This window comes from Prorops nasuta, unplaced genomic scaffold (genome assembly GCF_024137725.1).
Source record: "Prorops nasuta isolate Cenicafe-Biocafe unplaced genomic scaffold, Cenicafe_Pnas_1.2 PNAS00011, whole genome shotgun sequence".
NCBI lineage: Eukaryota > Metazoa > Arthropoda > Insecta > Hymenoptera > Bethylidae > Prorops > Prorops nasuta.
Window position 1 is genome coordinate 4,401,638 of NW_027116808.1, and position 24,415 is coordinate 4,426,052.

Consider the following 24,415-nt stretch of genomic DNA (forward strand, 5'->3'; position numbering starts at 1 on the left):
CTTGCCAGTTGCCTTGCCTCGTCTTTTGCTTTGCCGGGTACGGCTGGTTGTGCTGTAAGCTATAACTCGGGTAACTGGCGTGGTGGTAACGCAAAACGCAATGGCAATAATGGGATAGCGAGGGGGTGTTGGTTGGGTAGGATTAGGGGTAGGGGTAGGGGTAGGAGTAACGGGGTAGGGGAAACGGGGTAACGAGTAACGTAACGTAACGTCGTTTCTGAGTTTGTCAGTAGTCAGTGGTCTCAGTTGTTTTCCGTAAGCCCGTGCTCGCGGATGATGATGGGCTCGAAAATAACCCCTGACTCCCTTGGCAAGGCCTCTCCTGCTTCCGTGATTCTCACGAGTTTTATTTTCTCCCGCGATAGACACTCCAACTGAAACAATCTATTTCTCACTTTAAATTCGTAAGAAGCTCGTCCAGTAGTAATTATATCACGGTCCGCAACTATCACTGTGTTCTCCGCATAGCATTACAACAAGTTGAGTCAATAAGTTGTTACATCATTACAAAGGGTAATGCTCCGTCGGAATAATCGGCACGAAGAATCATGGACACTGAGGATATCAGTATTGAGTCATCGAATAACTCATCGGATTCTCCTGGAGCAGCCAGCACCACCGATGCTTTTTATTTAATGGATTTGGTCTATGAAACGTACGTATAAGTATTATTAACTTTATGTACTTTTCTTTGGCGATACTTTTATTTTACCAATTTAACAAAATTCATTTGTTCACTCATTGTAATTATGATTATAAAGAAACAGTTTTATCCTGTTCAGACATTTTTAGGTGACTCTGACTCGATGAGTGCAATATTGCAATGGCTAATATTATTAATATTGCTATAGAAAGGTATATGCGATGCGTGGTGTATAAATAAAAGACGGATGGAGTTTTAACTTGGTACACACGGAGGATGCAGTGATAAGTTAACGCCTTATTCTTGACATTGGAATAAAAATTAGGTCAGCCGAGAGGAATCTCTATAGCTGTGTAAAAGAATAGAGGAAACTCTATGGCTGTGTAAAAGAATAGAGGAAACTCTGAGAAGAGCATGTGAAGAAGTAACGGGAAAATAAGGGAAGAGAAGTGGTGAGAAGTGGAGTGCGTAGTGAAGTGCAATGAAGGGAAGTTTGCAAAGCAAAGTAGAGTAAATTGAAGAGAAGGAAAGAGAAGAGAGGAGAAAATAGGTAGGGCTGGTTTGCTGGGGACTCCCTCGGGAAATGGAAATGGTGGGAGAATAGCATGCGCGCGCTTGTGACTGTATGAGTTGATATGGAGAAAAAGGAAGGTGACCTGTGGAGAGAGAGAGAGAGAGAAAGAGTGAGGGGTACCATTTCCCATCTTGCACTAGCCATCTAATTCATTCATTCCGTCAAATTTATACCTTCGTTCACTCGCCCCTTCTCAACTATAGAATACATAATAGATATTTTAATTTCAGAGTAAAGAGGGAGCCTTGTACACGGAGGAGTGAAACAGACCTATCATCGCAGAGCCACCAAACCTACTCTTATCTTGCGAGACAATGATGGTGAGTTATCACTGCCCTACGACAAGTTTCGCCCGAAGCTAAAAGTATTCTTCACGACTGTGTATGGATGGATAATTATTGGCTGAAATGAGAATCACTGAACCAACCGGTGGAATGAAAATCCAGCTGTAAGCAACGCTGGATCGATTTAGGAGCAACAGCATAACGCCCTTTGCTGTTTTGCAGCATTATCAATTAGAGTAACTCTCTCTACTTCTTGATCGGCATGTACATGTATTGTGTATGTACATGGATTGGCGTTATTTACCTTCTTAGGCGTTGTTCTGCAAGGGAATCTTTGTTTTTCATCAATGATTAAAAATGAAATGAAAAAGGTAGTTGTCGCCAGACGGGAAGCGATCAAGTTTCCCTATGTGAGTCGTTTAGGTCCCGATGACTACACAGTAGAGAATTGTCGGCAAAGGAGATGCGTAGCTTGGTGTAATGAACCTGGGAAACCGGTTACATTCAACCATATGTGTGCGTTTATAGATCGGCTTGACTCGTATTTATGCTGCATTATGCGACCAGCTACTCGCACGCAGCTTTAAGAGAAGTTTCACGCCAAGCCTCCCCTAAAAGAACCGTCGAAGGTATAGCCAAAAGTGCGCTTGCGCTTACTCACTCACTCACCATTGCGACAACCGCATAAATAATAATATTAACTCGTCACAAGATTTACTCGCTTCACTTTGCTCGTGTTCTTTCTTATCAGAGAGCTTTCTTTTAAAGGGGAAGTGCAAGTAACATTATTTTGGCACCAGTTACCATATTGGCTTCCTCTCTCTTTCTCTCTCTCTCTCCTTCTCTCTCTTTCTCGTCTTGACATTTATCGGTCAATGAACTGTAAGACTAGCATGTGCACAAATAAATATGTATACTCGGTAATGCTTAGTTAACACAGGTATGATGCTTGGACGTAACCCATGCGTATCGTAGAAGATATTGCTAGAATGTCATAATTTAACAACTTGTCGATTTTACTTACTCTTTGGGTAAGAAAAGATGCAGAGGAAGATAGAGGAGAGAAAGAAAGAGAGAGTTAGAGAGAGAGAGAGAGAGAGAGAGAGAGAGAGAGAGAATATGAAGAAGGACAGCGGATACAGAAGAAAGGATAGTGAGAGGTAGGGAGAGATAAAAGTGGGAGGGAGAAAAAGGGAGGAGTTGAGAGGATTGAAACGGGGAAGCAAGCAACGAGCATACGAGAAACACGCGGAGTAGAGCCGGACTCCGGAGAGAGAATTTACTCTCGGCACTCGCGGCTGCGAGTCCACACTGTAAACGTACCTCGAACGGTGACTCGCGAAAATACACGTGCGTCCAAGGGAAAATTCCCTTTCTGTTCCTAATATTCTATTCAAATATTGCTCTCTTTGCTTTCCCTCTCTCTTTCCCTCAATTTCTATCTCTATTTCCTTCCCATATCTCATCACCACCACTATCAACTGTCCCATTACATTTTTCATTCTTCAAGTACTGAGACATTCAAAATTCTATTGACACGTTTCTTGCACTTCCTAATATATACATCAAAGTTTTATATTCTTGTCACACTTGTTATTATCATTCTCTCTCTCTCCCTCTCTCTCTCTTTTTCTCTGTCTCGAATAATGTTTGTGGACGAATCATACTGGACTGTTGGATAGCACAGTGCTCCAGGTAAAATAATCGAATTACGTAATACTGGCCATCGGATGGATGTTATTAATTTTGCAAAAGTGAGCATGTCTACTAAAATATACTAACAAGTTTTTAACTGGTTATTCGAACGAATTGATTTCAATAATAGGAGGTAAGGTGAATGCACTTGGTTTGCGGCGCAGCTAGAACGCGGAACCAACGGTTATGGTGGTTTTAGTGTCCGGGGGAAGGGACCGGGTGCTGTTGCTGGTGATAGTAGTAGTGGTGCTGCTAGTGCTGGTGCTGGTGCTGATGGTGATGGTGATGGTGCCTGGTGCCATAGTTATCATAGTCATGAGCAAAAGAGTCATCAGACGTTTTCTGCTCATCAATCCTTTCTCCCACTGTGCGAATCTTATATTTAGCTTGAGGATTCTATATAGTGCTCTCGTTAAGTTACACAATTATCGATCATCCATCGCGAGATTGCACTGAGAATATAGAATAAGACGCGCACAGGTGAGTGGGTAGCTGAGAGAAAGAAAAGCTATGTAAAGAGAAGAGGGAGAGGGGGGGGGGAAGTTCAGGTGGTAGTGTAAGCGTAAGGCGTAAGAAAAGAGAGGGGGAGGGGGGACGAGTCAAGAGGAAGTCAATGTCCGATGATTACGGCAATGACATTCGTTTTTTCTCATTGTATTCCCTTCCTTGCCTTCCCCTCCAAAGATCACTCCTTTTTACAACTATGTTTCTTTTTAATCATAACACTCAACTCAATACTGTTTTTAGGAGAACCACTACCGCAGGCGATGTGCAAAACCAGCCAATCAGGAAGCAAGACGCATTACATACGCGGAAGTGAGGTTATGGCCAGAATCACACACCTCGGGGATTCCCCGCGTCGACGTCTCTGAAATAACGTTGAAAATGGATTTAAAGACCGCGGGTCCATTGCGTAACGATAAATTTGATCGTGGAACGAGTTTCATCATGAAACGCGAGTGGCAAATGAAGTAGAAAAATTGCAGGATATCGAGAAGACTGATATTGTTGTTAATCAAGAGAAAGAGAGGGAGAGGGAAAGTGTGATAAAAATTAAGTCTGTGAACAATGGACGTTTTTAAAATTGATCAGTCTTTGAGCGCCGGTCTGGGTAGCGCTCCAGCGGCTGATACTCTTACGTCGGAAGTTTCCTTTGACGCCGGTAGTGAATTCAATCTGAGTTTCTTTGACGCTCCCGAAGAAAATAGTACGCAAGGTTTCAGTGATCCTGGTTCAGTTGGTAGCGCCAGTGGCTCGCCACCTCCCGGTACACCCGGCCCTATCTCTGTCAACTCCACAAGCAGTGGCGCAGCATTGCCGATAGTTCAAGTGCCCTCCGGTGGTATCGTCATTAAGCAAGGTTGGTCTCTCCCCCCTCCCCCCCTCTCCGTCAACCCCTTCCTCCGCCGCGTATATCCCTAGCAAACTTACGCGAGAGCAGAGGAAATATTCCGTGCACCAACAAAAAGTCACGCGGTATTCCATTATCCTCGTCGTCGGCACCATGCAAAACCGGTCGAAATGATTGGATTTTTATCTTCCATCTCTTTCACCTCACCTTTTTCTCTCGTTCCCTTGGCTGCGTCAAGTCTTCTTACCCACTGCTAACGTTCCCCCCTCTCTCTTTCTCTGTTTATCTCTCTCTTTGTCGCGCGCGCACAACCAGGTACATTGCACTCGTATACCCACCCGGTAAGAATACTCTTATGGACAAATTTTTCAATCTTTGCAGATTTTTCTCTCTTATGCGCTATACGCTGCAACGTGTGACTTTTTTGTTTTCGTTCCTCCCCACCCCCTCTTTTCTCCTTTTCTCCCTTCCTCCCTCTCGATTCCTTTATCACTGTTTTCCGATCAAAGATACGTCCTCCTACTCGCACCTCGCTCAAGAGCAATGAACTCCTGCCAGAGGGTACATCATCCGCTAACTGATGCTATTCTTTCTATCGAAAAGAAGCAATAATGTTCATTTTAGAGAAAGTTCCCAAGACTCGATCCTACTGCACTTCCGCGTTCGCGTAATCTTACTTTTAAGCATTATGCAAGCGTGTGATTTTTCGCTAATATTCAATAAAAGAGCAGCGAGGAATTTCTAAAGGGCCCATTATCGAAAATCTAAATCTTGGTTAAAGTGGCCTTTGAACCCGGAGAGAGAAAGAGATTCGTAATTGGATGCAATAAAGAGAAAGAAAGAGAGAGAGAGAGAGAGAGAGAGAGAGAATGCTATACGATAGTACTTACCACTATTGCCATTTGGCCAAGCAAAGCCGTCGCGACGCATTGTTGGCAGGAGAAAGCTATTCGAGTAATTTAAGAACGCATAAGCTCTGAAGCACTAAATTCGTTTGGGAAAAATCTCATGAGCATATAGGTACGCGTACGCTGCACAGAGGCTTTTGTGGAAAAATGAGATGAGCGGGAGCAAAAGGAACGGCATGTTGCATAATGGCACGTTGCGAAGGATAGATATAACAAGTTAATTGCACGATTGCAATCTGGGATCAATGTACCGAGTTCAGAGGGAGAGAGAGTAGCAGAAGCGAGCGTTGGTAGTGTGGTAAGGCAGAAAGAAAAAGGTTATGTACGAGAAAGCGAATGTGAGAAGGATAGAAAGAGGAAAGAGCAGGCGAATAAAGATCCAACCAATCAGAGCTGAGATGCTCCCGAGCACGGACAGCACCACATTCAACACTCGAAAGGATTGGTCGTCGCCTATTCGCTAGTCTACGTACCCTCTCTAATCCAATAATTATATTCTAGGGAGTTTTCCATTTATCCTAAAATACCTCCTCGCTCGATGTATGTGTGTACGGTAATTTTACTTCTTATTAATACCTTTATATATAATTTTTCTTAATAAATCCCCGATATATATACTTTATTATTACATAGACTCGCGTGTCTTTAGGAAAGTATTCTAGGGAGCTTTCCATTTAGCCTAAAATACCTACTCCTCACCTATAGTATTTAAACGGTTGTTTCATTTCTCATCTCTATTTCTCAACAGCTTTATTTTCTTTCTTAATAAACGTCCAATACTTAAAAGTATACGCAGTCTCGCCTACCTTTTAGAAAAGCGAATGTACACAATATGACGATACAGCGATACGTGAATAACGGGAATTCGAAGGTGAATGCTCTCGGGCAAATTGCGAATAACGATAGAAACGGACGTTCGCGCGTGCCCTTACTGCTAAGCTAAAGCAATGTGCCTACTTGCCTGCCTGCCTGCCTACTTGTGCCTGCCTGCTATAGATTAACCAACGCAAAGTCTATTTACCATGAAGAATTTTCTCCTTCGCTCGTTCCGCGAACTTGACGAAAACATCGAGAGACAGTTGCACTTGCTTCGAGATATAATTGGCTACATTACTGACATAATTTTCCTACCAAGTATTTCCGTAACTCGGAAGAGGCGGCGCGTCGACGGACTGTCTCTACGTCGCCAGACACTGTTCCTTATTAAATAATACGATAAATCTTTCCTGCCTCGACACGTTCGATCTGCATTTCCTTTGCCTCTCTCCACCCAACGTAAGTCTAACGGTCGCGTCGCTTTTCCGTTATGCCAAGCATCTTTTGTACTCTTACACTTGTTTACTTCGCTACCATGTATTGCGATCAAAGCAAAACATCGAAACTCCTAGTTTAGGTTATTCTGAATTTAGCAGGAATACATAAAGCCAGCTGTTTACATATGGTTTATATTGTATTGTTTATTTTCTTGTCTGCTTCTTCTTCCAGAGCAACATTACGTTGCCGCCGATTCAAACAGCTCGACACCGGCTAAGAGTTTCGTACCTTGTAAAGTTTGCGGTGACAAAGCTAGCGGCTATCATTACGGTGTCACCAGTTGCGAGGGCTGCAAGGTGAGTAGTACGAAGAATCCCTTTCTTTCTCTCAAATCTCTACTTTGCCATTTGCTCGAAACTAACCTATACCGGGTGTTTTATGTGGTAGACATTCTTTAGCGCGTGTTCACACACACACACACACACACACACACACACACACACACGCAAATCTACATGCACCTACACACATAAACGCTCACACACATGCACGGCACGTCGTCTGTAATATTGATTTTAGTAACAGGCCGAGGTCGAGTGCCATCGAATGCCAGTTGTATATATAATCTGCATATATTGTACCGAGTATTATAGATCAAGTCAGCTGTACATAAACTTTATTGTTTTAACGCCGAGTTTCAGATATTCAAAATTCTACTCGAACAATATATATTTCGTATCGAGTCTCGCGCGAATGAGGCAAATAATAACAATCGAGGAGAAGACACTTAATTTTGTCATTGGGTCTTTATGACTGCTATCGATCGAGCTTGATGGGATTTCCAAAACGGTACCGAAGTCCACTGAATTATTAAATGCCTATCTGATATAGGCTCGCTCTCCTGCCGCAATCTACCAACTGGGTCAATGGGCTAATGCATATCTTGATTCTACTGTGTCGAGCAACGATTAACAATTGTCATTTACTTTCCGTTCATCCACGTTCATCCATCTTTCTTCATCCTCCAGCATTTTCTTTCTTATTATTCCTATTTAACGCGTCATACACTGTGATTTATCGAATTTCCTATTTTCAGGGTTTCTTCAGGCGCAGCATTCAAAAGCAAATCGAGTATCGGTGTCTGAGGGATGGAAAGTGTTTGGTGATTAGGTTAAATCGTAATCGCTGTCAGTACTGCAGATTCAAAAAGTGTCTAGCCGTTGGAATGTCAAGAGACTGTAAGTTTTATCATTGTATTAGTCGTATATTTGTAATTTATATCAAGGTGTCGAGAAATTCAATGATTTTCGTTGCTCAGCGGTTCGTTATGGTCGAGTACCAAAGCGCTCAAGAGAGAGGGGTCCGGAAGATACCGCCCCGACCACTATAGCAACTATAGCAGTGGCAACAGTATCAGCAGCAGCAGCAACAACGGCGACGATAACCACCAATACCACCAGCAACACCACTACTACTACCCCCACCGCAGCTACTACCACAACGACAGCCACCATCACTACCATTACAACGAGCGTTACGAGTAGCACATCGACGTCCACGGCAGCCACCACCATCACCACGGTGGTTTCGACGACGACTACAACAGGCGCTCGTCAATCCCTCGCTTCATCTTCCAGTACTTGTAACAGCAGCAGCAGTAGCAACGGCAATAGCAGCGTCAGGAATAACAACCACATCGACCACCATCCAAATCATCACTACAGCAGCAATAATATTAGCGGTGCGAGCAGTGGTAACAGCAACGGCAATAGCAGCACCAGCAATAACAATGGCGCCAGCAATAGCAGCAATGGCAACGGTAACGGCGGCGGCAGTAACATCAGCAATATTCAAGGCAGCAGTAAGAGTTGCAACAATACCAGAAGCAGCGTCATCATTAGCAGCAAGAACGAAGAACGCTGCAGCAACAATAACAACGGTGACAACGGCAACATTAGCCGCACTAACCTCAGTGGCAACAATGCCGGTAGCAATAATGGCAACAGCGTTCAGGAAAGCGGCGATAACAGCAGTGTATGCAATAATAATAGTAATAACGTTAGTAAAAATAATAGTGATAATAATTTTAATAGCAACGGCCAACAGAATCAGAACATAGTACCGCTAGTTCCTTTGCCAGCTGTTGTCGAAGCAGACCAATCGGATGCAGAGGTTAAACGGCTGGCTATTTATGATGTTATCCTAAAAGTTTCTCAGGCTCATTACGCGCATTGTGCTTTCACCGAAGAGTCAACTAGGGATCTTGTACGGAAGCCTATGGTATTACCGGTAGGTTTCTATGTATTTATATTGTTTACTCGTTTACTCTCATTGGTAGAAGGATCGTAAATTAATCTTTATTTAAAACCTTGATAAGCCTACTAGCCCCGATGATCCAGAGGTTGCATCGTCGACCGCAGAGAGCGCAGAATTGCAGAGGATTTGGCTGTGGCAGCAATTTGCCACGAGAGTGACACCGTCCGTTCAAAAAGTCGTGGAGTTTGCGAAAAGAGTTCCTGGCTTTTGTGAATTATCCCAAGATGATCAGCTCATTCTTATCAAACTTGGTTTCTTCGAGGTATGGCTCAGTCAAATATCTAGGATGACCACCGACAGCTCGATGACATTCGAGGATGGCACATACATAACTAGGCAACAAATGGAGATCATATTTGAGGTAAAATAATTTTTATTTCGATTACAACTCTTTACTCTCCATTGAATCATTCGTAACATTATTTTGTCATTTTTAACGAACAGCCAGATTTCGTCTCAGCGCTGATGCAATTTACATCGTCGCTGAACGAATACCGATTAACAGACACGGAGTTGGGTTTGTTCTCGGCAGCAGTGTTACTGGGCGAAAGACCAGGACTGAACGACGTTAAAGCTGTGCAGAGGCTTCAGGATAGAATTCTTGAGGCCCTCAATGCTCAGATCAATCGACGCAATCTCCCGTCCGCACAGGCTGATGCAAGCTGTGTCGTAAATCCTGCGATATGTGATATTGCTATAGTTCAGAGGATAGCAGAATTAAAGTCTCTGGGTGCGAGGCACGCAGCCATTCTTGAATGGTCCCGTAATAATTGGATGAAGCTCAAATTGCCACCGCTGTTTGCAGAGATTTTTGACATATCAAAGTCCGATGAGGATCTTCAGTGAGCGAGAGAGTAAACAATTAGTGTAAAGGTAGGCACATTTTTCAATAACCTTCTTTTGCATAGAGTGCTTCGTCCGTAACCGTCTCATTTTAGTCTTATACATTTCAGAAGGGTCCGTCGAATGCCGAAATGACTAAAAGAAGAAAGAGATAAGAGTCTTTGTAGCACAACAAGTTTGAGCAAACTTTACAGAGTTTGCCTCGAGATATCTCTCATCCAGTATGTCTATGGATGGTCGTTAAGCTCGCAACAGGGAAAGATTTAAGTATTTTGCTCAACTCCAGGAGGTAATAGCTGGTGCCCTGCTGTCCCGCAACCTCTTAGAGAAATGTCCAGTCGCGATAATTAACTGGGCTTACAAAATCTATTCGAAAGCACGCAGTGTCATCGCAGGTTTTTCTTAGGAAGAGATATACAGAGTACTCGTCTCTGCAGTTACTGTTAATTACGATTAACGTTTATGTCGCGAATGTAAATGGCATAAACGAAACGCTGGTGTTCCCTAAACATTTCTCAGGCGCACAGCCTAGTTTATATTTAAGGGAGGATAATGTTGAGATGATAATAATAATAATAACGTTGACAGTTGACACTAACGAGAACCAATATTATGTTACGTGCATGCAAACAATTTTACAGAGAGAAATCTCGTCTTTGTAAACATTTAACGATAGTCCCTGTCAGCCGTTGGACAGCTATTCCTCTTATGAATCTCAATCTTTATGCAATCTCTATTTTTATTACTCGACTCTAAATGTAGAACAGACAATAGACGATTCCTGTTGTCGCTATCTCCATTCGGATAAATAAATTAATCCTTTTAAAAGAATATTTAATTCGGGCGAAGTGCGTATGATCAAAGTTGTAAAAATTTTCCATAAAGGAGTTGCTTCCCTCGAAGCTCCGACTCTGATTATTTGCGGATAATGATCAATGTTGGTATATTATAAAACGTGAGTCTGTAAACGCACGCGCAAGAACTTCCGTTCCTTATTATTATCGAAACAGAGCGAGGAGAAGAAGAAATACGAATTTGTCGCGATATCAAATTAGAACAAAGTTTCCAGCTCTAAACGCTCACATCAAGTTGTGAAAAAACATATCATATTAACCTGATACATTGATAAAGAACACAATTCGCATTTGTACGCTTATATTTATTCAGGATTTACATTGTATGGTATATGCAGAAAAAATAGAAATTATATTCCATGCTCTTAAATTATGCATGTGCTCTACCTTGATAAGCTGTGATCTTGCCTACTCTTCTTTATTTCTCATTACAAATTGCGTGAAAATAAATTATTGAAGGCTTAATATCAAATATAGAGTGCAATAATATAATTAATAAAGGTGAACTTGATGTATATAAAGTGGACATAGCGTTTTATCATTACTGATATATTTTTTCACGCAATTCTCTTGCTTTTCCAAGAAGACGAAATATTCTTCGCGCACCTCTATTTCAGAGCTTTTAATTGATAATTTAAAGATACTTTCCTCAACGTCGTTGAGCTATTTCATTGAAACGGCCAAATACTTAATGATACAATCTTGTAACAATCGTAATAATAGATGTAAGAATAATCAATATCAATAATATTAATTCGATAATAATAAAAACAATACTCATAATTATAATACAATTAATAATGCACATGTTGATGCTGCTGTTAATAATAATAACAATAATAATAAGAGCAAGGAGAAGATGATAATAGCGGCGTTAGGATCGATTTGTTTAATAAAAGTTTTATCGCAAACGATCTTGTTAACTACTCGTAAATGAGTTTTTACTCTTCCTTTTTATTTATTAATAGCTGATACGATTAAGTTTAAGTAGGCGGTTGAAAAATTGTTAAAATTATCTGTAATTTTCTCCGGCCACGTATTTGGTTTATTGTTATTATTATTATCATTGTTGCTGCTGTAGTTGTTATTAATATCATTATTATTGAAATCCTTGTACAGCCAATTAATCGGTCCCAGCTCTTCCTACTTTATACTTCTCGTATTTGATTTGTTTGTTCAAGAAGAAGTGAAATCTTGATATATCAAATAGTATACATACTTCACTTTTATGCACCTATGCCTACAAACGATCTGTTATATTCATCTATGTTGTTTCTACCTTCTTCTTCTTCTTCTTCTTGTCAGACTTTGTATTTCCTATTATATACTACATTAGGCAAACTTGTAGAAATTGAAAATACCAATACATGTACATATTATTAAATGTAATTCGCGTGCGCCCCAATTTATATCAATATGCTATTTATTATAAAAGTGTATATTCATATGTGTATTCAATGCTCGTGATAATCATACATTAAACGCTATTGTGGAGGAGTCGAGAATTACTCGTATATGCAACGTATGTTTGCAAGGAGGAGGGTGTATGGTTTTGCGCACGTGCTCATGCGTATGCGTATGCGTTTGCGCATATATGTATGTATAGCCTTGGACAATCAAGGTTTTTAAGCATCTTTCAAATTAACTATACAGCTTTCAACGAAATTTACAAAAATACTTTAGAGATGTAGGAAGGGAAAGCACTAAGAAGTGTGTGTTTCTTGTTTTTCATTTCTCAGGGCTCTAAAAGTTTCTCAAATACCAGACGAATCATAAACGATGCGTAAAGTGATGCAATACATTAATCAAAAAACCTTGACGAACTTGATGTATTGCATGACGAGCATGCCGCAAACTTTCCAAGATTTCCGATATGAAGGATTTACTTAATTACACTATGCTATAACAGTTACTAATTATTATGATATCAGTACATTAACAGAATCGGATGAGCGATAGCATATCGATAATGTATTTAATGTGAAAGTTTTTAAATACGATTAATAGTATCAAATGAAAAATTATATATACAATAATACATATACTATAAATTATACTATAGCATATACATATAAATATATATATATATAATGGCTAATATGGCAAATAATTTTCAAGATTATCGTATCTCGATAATGTAATAATGTGTGTTTATCTCATCCAGTTTTTAATACTTTATAGGCCGAAAGCCAATACACGACACCCCCTCGAGACCCTCGCTTTCTATCCCTTCTCAAACCAATACGCATGCCCTTTGATCGTTTTCATCATCGAGCTACCATATCGAGAAAAATATTTACCAATTTTTGGCCAGGGTTGTACGCATAAAGTATAAAATGTGAATGAAGAAGCAGGCGACATTTATATAGTGTTACGAATACAATAAGTGCGACAAAATGACTGCTCTGCAATACTGCTAAAGTACAAAGACTTTGCTTAATTCGTTTCTCTTTTCTTTCTTTTATACTATACTACACAACTATACATATACATACTATACGATGAAATTAATTTTGCTAGTTTCACTTTAAAGCCGTAAGATTTATACACTTGTTTGTGTATGTATACTTGTTAAGCTTATTATAGATCATGTAACGTATATTACACGTGGCCCAAACGTAACATTAATTATCATGTATGATGCTGTATTATTGTATTTTTTTTCTTCCAAATTTTAACTGCAACCGCTGCAACTAAGCCAACGCCGAATCAGGCGTGCTCGCGACGACCGAGATCAATATATGTTATAATTATAAAATAATTGCGTTGAATGTACAAAAAGATTTATTTAGAAAACTGTAATTGATTATAATACTGAAGTGAGTAATGGTCCGGCACATCCATTGCGCTAAAAGTGCCAAGTTATCCCTTATTGGTAGCTGTTCTTGCGCTCGTGAAGCATATATATATATATATATATATATGTAGTATATGAAGGAGGATAGATCGACCCTTATAATATAGATTTAATCGCGTAAAGATGTGTGTCCAAGCTTATAGTTGATCGAAAAAGGGCAGCAGCGACTATTCGTGTTTCTATTATAAATTAAGAGGTGCGCGTATCGACTGGAGCAATCCAAGTATGTTGAATGATTTGCGCAATTCGATGTAAGAGAGCGAACAGTCGATACACACCTTACAGATACAAAACGCGTTATCGTTAAACCTAGAAGCGACGAGGAGTAAATTGTAATTATTGTCTCGACTTACCCGATCACTCATGGGATTCTAACTCTGTAAGATTGATTTACCGTGATCTCTAAAAACGGAATAAGAATACACATTAAAAAGGTACGCGTACAAGGTTAAGACTGTTGTCTAGCTTATTTTGTTAGTTGGTTGATCGTATAAATATATATATATATAGTAGTATAATATACTATACTACAGCAATAAAGAAGGATCTTTTGTGTGCTATTAGCGTCTGCTTTATTTTCTTACGTTTAGTAAAAATTATCAGTTGAGCAGACTGAAATCGAGAGAAGTATTTTTATTGTTGGTATAAGCAGCAATTCCGAAGAAATTCGTATTTTTAGCGCAACCGATATTATTCACGAAAGACTTATTTAAACGGGTCCCCTTGAAATACATACACGTGCATATTTTCCTCTTCTCAAATTGTAACGAGCAGCCAAATTATTAAGAGGAACACCGTCGACATATCATTAACAATAAGTGTATGTATTACTCCCGCTACCACACACGTGCGTGTAATAAAGAAAACGTCTCATTCATGGCGCCTCTTGCTACAATTAATACCTAGCATTTTATAAATATTATAGCAGAGAGAGGACTCCCCTTCTCTCTGTCTTCTCCCAAGTAAACAAAATATAAGAATAGTTTATCTTCGAGAAACAGTGTTGTATCCAGCTTCCTGACTCAACTGTAAAGAGGGGGGTTTGGGAGAATTTCAGTCCGGACTTGTGCGGCCCTCGCGACTGTCGAGTGAGCTAGGAGCAAGTGACAATTTATATTTCTGTAGACAATGTGTGAGATGCAGAAATAAGAAAACAGATGCGTAAGGAATTTTCATGCAGCGTATAAATTTTGCGAAAATGCAGCTATTATTGCAATTTTTTATTAAATTTCTCTAATTTATTTATTATTATTTCACCGAATCTTGTTCTTATTAAATTATATTGTGCATAACTAAAGCTTTGCTAATTCTATTCAGCTTTGCAATTTCATCTTCCTTATTCAACTAATTTTATAAACTTATCGAGGATTTGCCCGGGTCAGTAAGTATATGAATTTTTTTGCTATTCGTATAATGTAGTGTATTATGAGACACTGGATATTCACAAGGTGTACCACACTACATGCGTATATATACTTCTATTTTCTCTATGCACCGTCTACCTCTGTTATTGAAGATGGTTATTCAAAAAAACCAAGATTTATTTGGTTAAAAGATATTTTGGTCGAAAACGTTATGAATAAGGAGAATGTCTTAACGATAAAGTGTTCTAATTTTTGATGATAATGACCCAGAAAGAGCAGCATGATTGTCCTCAGAAAAGTATTATCGGTTCTTTTAATTACTTTGTCACACTTGTCGTCGAAACACTATTTTATTTACTATTGTTTCTTTGCTGTCGATCGCAGAAGAAAGGCGCTGCAGCCAAAGCGAGTTTTCTGCGTTCTGCGTACCGCCCGACCAAATGATAATGATATTTTACCGACAGTTGTCATTAGCCTGCTGTGAGTAAAACAGGGAATTATGGCTACCGAGGTTGTATAGAAAACGGCCAAATGATAATATGGCCAAATGATATTTTCGCCAAAAAACGCTAACTTCACATTGGTCAAAAGTCGGTATTGCAGATTACCGACCGAATCGTATAAATTCGTAAATTTGAGGAGCTGGCAACACTGGACTGGATATAGCTGTCATATGGGCACGTGTATGTACTACATGCAAAGTGAAAATGTCAAAATTATCAATTTTCTTAACAGAGTAAAAATTAAGATATTCATTACTATTGAATTTGAAGAAATGAACGATTGCTATTTTTATTAATTTCAATTTAAATAACTATAAAAGTATATAAAGACCTAAATTTCCAAATAATCATATTTACACATATTAGATAATTTCTCATAAATTTTTTCGACAATAAAGATACAATAATTTCACCCCAGAGTTCGAAAAAAAAGAGGTTAATGAACAGAACTTATTTTGTTCAATAATTGTTGATAGTATTTATAAAACAAAACAAATAAAAGAAATTATTTGATTAAAATAAATATTGCTTTGAATATATTCACCATGAAATAATTTACTTAGACGTAACAAAAATTATTTGAATCAAGTTAAAATTTATTGTAAAAGATTAAAATTGCTTTTATAAAAAAAAATGTTTACTAGGACAAAGTAAATTGTTTCACTGTGACTAATCAATTAATTTGTATTTGAATCAGATGATTTCCTTTCTCTATTCACATTTGACCTCTCCATAATTTTTTTCTAAAAGCACTTAGGCTTTGCATCCTTGAAAATTGCATCAAACTTGATGTTTATATTATCCGGCCAAATTATAAATACAATTAACTGCATTACTTTTAAAAGAATCATCTTCAAAATTTACTGCCAGCATATATATATTTGTACATCCCTGTGTCCATCCTTCTCCATGACGTATTATCAAAGGATTTCCTTGTTGCTCACCTATAAGAAGTAAAATATTCAGATATTTACAATCATTTATTCCAATTAACTATTAAATATATACTTACTCTCAATGAAAATCTAAAAATGAAGGAACGACATTCATTAAGTTAGTTTCTTATACAAATTGTATCCTCCTTCGTAAGCACATATGTATCATGTGCCTTCAATTATGCACCAGAGCTGCTAATAATTTTGTACATATATATTAATTACCCTTAATCGCATTTTGCTTAAATTATTAAGTTTCACAATTCGATGACAGCATGTACTATTCCATGTTAGTGTCCAGTGTTTTCTATTTAATAATGTTAAATGTGGTTTTTGTTGCTCATCATTTACTGCAAGAAATATGGTCACAAATTTATTTGATCTTATTAGAGCTATTAATTGAATATATACTTACAGTACAAACTTAAAATTGAAATTCCATAATTAGCCTGTCATAGTACTCATACCAGCTTCACATAAAAATCTCCGCATTCCATTCTTTCAATTGTATGCCATGGCTGTAATTGATATTGTATCCACTTTGTTGTCATTCATCGAATAAACTTGAAATTATTAATTCTGATAGTTCGCTGACAGTATAACCTATGATATTCTATCTTCTGCATTTAATTATCTTATACAAGGTATTGCACATCTATAGATGAGGAAATAAAAATACATTCACAAAGCAAATTTATTCTTATTAGTTGTTATAAAAATATAAATCAAAAAACTTATCTGACAAGTCCAGAAATAAATTCATTGCATATAACTTTTAATATTGTGCTAAAATATTGATAATTTTGACATTTTCACTTTGCATGTAGTACATACACGTGCCCATATGACAGCTATATCCAGTCCAGTGTTGCCAGCTCCTCAAATTTACGAATTTATACGATTCGGTCGGTAATCTGCAATACCGACTTTTGACCAATGTGAAGTTAGCGTTTTTTGGCGAAAATATCATTTGGCCATATTATCATTTGGCCGTTTTCTATACAACCCTACCGACGACGACGACGAGGACTGCCCTTAGTGCCCTTCTGTTTATTTACTGACGATGTTTTGACGTTTATTCGGTTTACTTTACATTTATTCATTACTTATCATAACCAGTCGTCGCACGGTTCCCCAAAAAAATCGTGATGATGATGGATAGTGATGAATTACTTGTTATTATTTGTGATTTGCTTGCAAAGTTAAAAGTTACATAAATTACATGTAGTGCTGTGAGTGCTGTGCAATCTTTGGATTGCTCTGGATCATTTCGAGCTGGTTGTTCCACCTACTGGTAAAAATTTAATCTATTTGGTAAAAATTGCAAACTGTTGTCAATTCCATTCAATTTAAAGGATTAACTTAGGTTATAACAAATAAACTTATCAAGAGTTTTATACACGTCATGGAAAAAGCGGCCCTAAAATTATAACCGAAGTTTAGCTCATATAGCAGACCTCGAAGCACTTATACTTTTGATATCTTGACAAGTTTGACATTGTTTGGCATACATGTAATAAATAGTTGCTCTGTTATTAACTGCCGGTACCGAAATCCTTACTTTACATGACGCACACATTGCACGATTGCACTTGGTTTCGCTGCTCTGACTAGTGACTACTAATGGCAGACGGCAGTAAATACCGGAACGCAGTCGATGTTGACAGCTTTGTGCAAATTTGAGAATGTCGGTGATCTTATTAAAACTCTGTTGAAACTGTACTATTGCAACTTTATTCATAAATGCTATAATATATTTTACAAAAATTTTACAATCTTTGATGTTTAATAAAATTGGAAAAGGTGGATAAATACCAGAAGATAATGAATATTATTAAAGAGGTTTTAAATATATATTTTGATCTATTGGAATGATAATTTACTGAAGATATTAATGGAATCTTTCTGGAATCATTGCAGATCACTCGACTGGGATAATAAATGTGAGATTGTGTAATGATTTTCAAGCTGTACCTACATCAACTAAAGATATTTATATCATTCATATGCAAAACTTAATCTTAAAATAAAAGAGAAAATGACAGAGAGTCTGGTAAATGAGTGGCTTGTGGACTGTGCTGATATATCTCCATCGGAAATTCATACATTTGCCACAACCTTATCTCAAGATAATGAAATTATAAGGGCACTTTATGTACTTTTAGAAGAGAGAAATAAATATAATCAGGTATGGGCAAATTTGATCAACTTTAGAATTATGCTCTATTCCACTGTACTATAAAATATACTAAACAGAAACTTTTAATTGCAGTTAGTAGATACAGTATGTAATCAGTTATTTAATTTTTATCGATCAAGGGAACTAGAATTGCAAAGATTTACATTGCAGTTTTTACCAACACTAATTTATATTTACTTGAATTCTGCTGCTCATGGAGATATTAAGGTTTGTTTCAGTTTTTAAAGCAACTCAAAAAGTATTCTTAATAATAAGTTTTCTTTAAAAGCCTAATTTACATGCAAATGTTCTAACTAATTAAAATTATATGGCACAGCTTTAATTGTTATAAGAGAATATCATTGCTTTTTCTGTTTTATGTAATTTCTGTGGCATTCAAAAGATGCAAAACATTCTTACATAAGTACAAATCATATAATATATATTTAAGACAATCAGCACTATTTCATGAACAGCTATTTTCGTTCTAAGTAGTTTAATTTGAATTTTGAATACTCCTTATTGATAATATTTACATAAATGATTTAATTAGATCATATTAATTAATAATTTAATACAAATTTTCAGAATTGTAGAACAGTGGAAACATTATTGATTGGCCTATATAATTTGGAGGTTGTAGATAAAACTGGTCAACAGAAAGCTGTTTCATTTAGGTTGCCTTCTTTGGCTATGTTGTCAATATTTCATGAGGTTTGTAAATTACTTTTTATGTTAGTTAATTATACATTTCTAGATTTTAATTCCATTCCCTTTCAAATAGCCTGCGAGTTTAGCACCAGCTTCTCTCACAGAGAGTGCTGTTCGCAGATTTGAAGAGTGTAACTCAAAACTTATCAGTTGGGGACCTTTGCAACAAGTAGAAACATTAAATGCTCAAAACAGGCTAAAAGTAATGACTGCTCTTCTTTTTATTTACAATCAACAACTTGGTTTTATTAATAAGTTTGCTTTGGAACAATTATGTAAAGTGGCAACTAAGTGAGTGCACAAGAAAAATTTAATAATAATAGAAAACCTAACAATAAGTTACTTTATTACATTATTTCATTAGATTGGTTACTCAAGGATTTACAAAGCCTGGACATCATCAGAGATCATCATATGGTAGCGAGTCCAGCTTTGTACCAAGGCTTTTGCCTCGCATACCAGTATCGAACCAATTTCTTCATGAATTCTTGCAGGCAGTTTATTTTGCAATGTATTTGAAAGATACAAAAATAATTAGTAATAATCATAAATGCTGAAGAATGCTTCATTTTTCTTATGTATGATTTGCAGGTATAATGATTGCTGGTATTTAGGTAATCAAGCAGTTGAGGATATTCATAATAGAGCTTGTTATGAAACATACCCAGATGTGATGTTGGTAACAAATGCTATACGCAATTCAGCTTCATCTGGACCTCCAAGTATGCCTTTATTATATTAGTTAGACCCTGCAATTTTCTATACTGCAAATATAAAACTTGTAAATAATTTTATTTATAGGTCAAACAAATGATGGATCAATGGGTATTAGTGTTGCAGCATCTCCTGCAACAACAACAGCAACTGTCTCAAAATCTATGATAACCAATGCATCTTTCCGTACTAAGAAGCTTCCAGGTATGAAAAAAGAAATGAACTATATTTTACTGATTCAATTTTATTAATTAACTATCAATAATAATATTACTTGCTAACTGTATTTTTATGTTAAAATTGTGCATGATTTTTTCATATAGATGTGGGTACATTGAGTATACTTATTACCTGTAGCATATAATAATTTAACAATTAACATATACAATTTTAAAATATGAACATTTACTTTCTTAAATGAGATAAAGTTATTTTGACAGTTGTGGTTGTATGTGTGTAATAGAATACTGCATGTTATATGTTTCAATATCATTAGAAAGAAAGGTTCTATATTAATAAGATGCACACAATAAAATTTAATTTGTTATTATTCTTTTATTTTACCGTACACAGTATTGATTTAAATAAAAGATTAAATAAAAAATTGAATATGGAATATCACATATATGTCATTAGACGATCTGGATGAAAGCCTGTTCGTCGATGAAAACGAGTTAAGCAATGTTCAAGGAAAGCAACAACGCTCTTCAGGACCTGCTCATGATAAACGTAGAAATAAAAAGCAAGAGGTCCATTATCAAGTAGATGAAAAAGATCTTGGCAAAACGAATGTTATGTTTAAAAAGCCAAGTAGTAGTCAAAATTCGCCTAGTAAATCGCCGAAAAGAAATAAAGATCGCAAAAAGATTAGTAACAACGCTACTGATGAAGAAAATACATCGCAAAATGTGAAAGAGACTCCGAATAAAAATGAGCCGTCATCAAGTGAAAATAGAACTAATCTCAGGCCTGATATTTACAGTGTCTTAGAAGAGCAAATACTAGGAGAAGCCATTGAAGACTGAATGTGTGCATCATTTAGTAAATTAATCAATTTTATATCTCTTCACTATCCGTGAATATACTGTATATAATATTCCATTGTAACACAACAAATGCAAAAAATTCTCTTCTGCTAAGATTTTTAAAACACATGCTATAAATTGTTTAACCGCGACACCATTTGTGATAAATGAAAAATGCGCACTTAGCACTTGATGTTTTTTAACGAACTTCTTTTTTGCTGCATTTCTGAACTATACAATTAATTAAAATAAGACTAATATTCGATTTCTCATAATAACTTGTGGCACTAGTGCAGCAAAACAAGACAGACCTAATACCGAACGGTGCATGACAGTAAAGATTAAATTTAACGCATGAAAAAGTGTTGTTTAAAAATTAATACTATTAAGATTGCTTTAAAATCATTTGTTTTGCTTTTATTTGTTAGTATTTCATGTTATGATACTTTCATAAGACATTTTCTTTTCTGTGTAATAGCACTGCATTTAAGAAAGGTAACTAAACAATATTTTTACATCTTTAGATGATATACCAATTCAAGTTGGAAAAGATGATGCTGGAGCGGAAAATAAAGTAAATCTGGTGTCCATTTCGGAAGAGCAAGAAGGGGTCGAGCCTACTAGGATGGGTTCGGTGAAACAGTCGAAAGAAGGAAAGACTACCTCTAAACTAACTAATTTCCCTGTACTAGGAAAGAAGCCTAAAGAAAAAGATACAAAAACAATGAAAAATATTCATAGTACAATGGCTGAAAAAGAGAAGGAGAAGAAGTTCGGGTCACAAACTATGTTAAAAGAGAACACTAAAGGTAGTTCTTCAGTGTTAAACAGTGATCAAACAGAAAACGATGGAAATATTAATGTGTGTACAATCAAAAAAATGAATAACACGTTAGATAACAATTCAGTAGCAGATGCATGCTCTTCACTTATCAGTGAAGAAATTCATAACTCGAGCATTGAAAATTCAATTAGCATGAGAACTCATAATGAATCAGAGCAATTGGCTTCATCTATTCAGGTCAGCTCTGTATAAAACAAATTTGAAGAATGTATAAAATACACAAATAGGCTAAAATCATTAGTTTTGTTTATAATCGCGTAATGTACTTTATTAATTATTAATACGAAAAATAAGTACATGTTGTACAAATATTCTTAATGGGTCTCTTGAAGCATTTATTAAAAGAATCTATAAAGATATATACATATATTTATGCATATGTTTACACATGTATCATTTTACGTTTCCTTAAATCTCATTATGATACTGATCTCTACACAATTGGTTCATTAATTAGGAAAGGGAACAAAATATTTTCTTCAACTGGGATGATATAGCTATTTTTTAAGAGAGGAGCATAGAATTCTATATTAAGTATTCAGTGCTTAATCTGTTAATATTCAGGTATATATATATATATAAAATTATGGTAAATATTTGTAGATAATAAGGGTGAAGCAAATAATAGAATATTATAAATATATTAATCATTGAAAAAAGCCATTTCTTTAAAAAGTAATATTACTAATTTATTTACAATTATATTTTAATTTTATTAATATCATAACTTAGTATTTTATTTTTATTTTGTTAAAACATCTGTCTGAGAAAAAAAAACAAATTGAATTCAACATTTTTAAGAATGAAGTTGATAATTTTTAAGATGTATAAGAAAATATTTGATTTATTGTATTTTAAAGTAGAGATGAAATTGAATATAGTAAAGGTAATGGTTTAAATAATTTAATTAAATCAACTTCATTAATTTATTGATATCTATAGTATTTGTAAATTAATTATTCTATAAGTAATAGATGCCCTCTTCTCGATTATACAAGATTTTCATTGACATGTATTGGATTAAATAATATACATTTATATTTATATATGAACATTCAAGTTATATAATAATTAATAACGATGATTAACGAAACATGCATAAGTTTCTATTTAAATATAACATAATCTTAATTCAGTACACGTGGATGTTTTCATTTTAGAATAGCTTAAATTCTTAATTGGCATTAGTAAGGTAAATGATAATATAAAATTAATTTATTAATTCACAGTAAGCTCGTAAAGACAAAATAACTACAGATGTATTCAAATCATAAATATTAAATTATTAATGCATTACCGCAAAAGTTACTTTCAATTTATATGTCGAGTTTAGATGTCTATTTTTCTAAAATAAAAATGTGACATTAATCATTCACCTTTTTGGGATTCATATATATATGAGAATATAGGCTGTGTGCCTTTAATGCTTTGTAATTAAGTCAATTGTTAATTTACACAATACTTATAATATAAAGTAGTTCTTGTTTCTAGTCATTTAAAGTGTAAGTGTATTTGATTTTGTTGATTCTTAGGCATATAAAAATTCCTAATTATCGACAAAACAAATATCGAATAATGACTCTAGAGCAATAATAGCCAAATTCATGAACAGCATTAAATATTTATTATTAGAAACAATTCGAAGTATAAACACTGCCAATGATTTTGAGTTGTTTGTTTCATCTGATAATATAAAGAATAAATCGATAATTGTATCTAAGCTCAGTGTTACATAAAATATCAATTCTAAAAGATAACAAATTAATTTAATTATATATTTATAAGCATGTGGTATTTTTATCTTTAGATAGGTAATTCTTAAACAAAAAACTATAATGTTTGATCATGTTAGCATTAGGGTGGACAGAAATATGTATAATGAATCTTTACTGTTATACAATGGAAGAATGCTTAGCAGCAAATACAAAATTGAAAAACACTAATTTGAAATAACAACTATTGTTTTTGAATACTTGCTTATTATATATATGTGGAATTGAATATTCAGAATAAGTATTACTTGTGTGTGTGTGCAATTTAAGAAATTTTTAGTAACAACTTCAATTTTAATTTTCATAACTAAGTGTTTGCTGCAGATGCGGCATTCTTCTATATTACGGTACTTTACTAGTTTAACGAATAGCCTTTATAATTTACTATTCATTGAGATTTTGTTGGAAAGAAGGCTTTTATTTGTTTGTAAACAGTATATATGATTTGTTAAAAGGACATATCAAGTTATAACAAAGAGATCATAAAAAAATCAATAAAATGAAAACTATGATTAAAATGAAGAGAAGTTTTCTCTGTGCATCTGTATTAACTAATGAATTGTAAAAAATCATTCCTCTATAAAAAAAGCATGTAGTAACAAACATTGTCTAAACACAGTAGTGCTAAGATGAATAGTGAATGTTAATTAACTAAAATATATGTTGTGTTAAATTAAATATGATACAAATTAAATTATATAAAAATATTTAATGAAAATGTTACGATATTTAACAAAAAAGTTATATTATTTCCAATAAAGATATATTATTTTTATTGTAAATTGAATT

At 35.6% G+C, this 24,415-nt stretch overlaps 2 protein-coding genes and 1 long non-coding RNA gene across 6 annotated transcripts; 2 read left to right on the plus strand and 1 right to left on the minus strand.

The window, feature by feature from the left end:
* Positions 1-254: 254 nt before the first annotated feature.
* Positions 255-11,505, plus strand: Eip78C (Ecdysone-induced protein 78C). Of its 3 annotated transcripts, XM_066734205.1 has the most exons (10): positions 255-655; positions 1,448-1,537; positions 3,944-4,556; positions 6,941-7,065; positions 7,806-7,947; positions 8,028-8,743; positions 8,816-8,998; positions 9,087-9,386; positions 9,470-9,898; positions 9,979-11,505. In XM_066734205.1, exons 3-9 carry the CDS (start codon positions 4,265-4,267, stop codon positions 9,869-9,871), a joined length of 2,160 nt encoding a protein of 719 aa, XP_066590302.1. In that variant the 5' UTR covers positions 255-655; positions 1,448-1,537; positions 3,944-4,264; the 3' UTR covers positions 9,872-9,898; positions 9,979-11,505. The 3 variants fall into 3 exon arrangements, with proteins under 3 accessions (XP_066590302.1, XP_066590301.1, XP_066590300.1); XM_066734204.1 differs by having other exon boundaries at positions 8,028-8,998; positions 9,964-11,505; XM_066734203.1 differs by having other exon boundaries at positions 8,028-8,998.
* Positions 11,506-15,988: 4,483 nt separating this feature from the next.
* On the minus strand, positions 15,989-17,064 carry LOC136777727 (uncharacterized). Its single transcript, XR_010823292.1, has 3 exons — positions 16,797-17,064; positions 16,459-16,731; positions 15,989-16,390 (listed from the first exon to the last, which is right to left on the minus strand). It is a non-coding gene; the product is annotated as an uncharacterized lncRNA (long non-coding RNA).
* A 310-nt stretch (positions 17,065-17,374) lies between these two features.
* Positions 17,375-24,401, plus strand: Hyccin (PI4KA lipid kinase complex subunit hyccin). 2 transcript variants are annotated; one of them, XM_066734220.1, is made up of 9 exons: positions 17,375-17,675; positions 18,302-18,569; positions 18,654-18,788; positions 19,149-19,274; positions 19,345-19,562; positions 19,636-19,782; positions 19,863-19,993; positions 20,073-20,189; positions 21,535-24,401. In XM_066734220.1, exons 2-9 carry the CDS (start codon positions 18,420-18,422, stop codon positions 22,044-22,046), a joined length of 1,536 nt encoding a protein of 511 aa, XP_066590317.1. In that variant the 5' UTR covers positions 17,375-17,675; positions 18,302-18,419; the 3' UTR covers positions 22,047-24,401. The 2 variants fall into 2 exon arrangements, with proteins under 2 accessions (XP_066590317.1, XP_066590316.1); XM_066734219.1 differs by lacking the exon at positions 17,375-17,675 and adding an exon at positions 17,902-18,223.
* Positions 24,402-24,415: the final 14 nt, after the last annotated feature.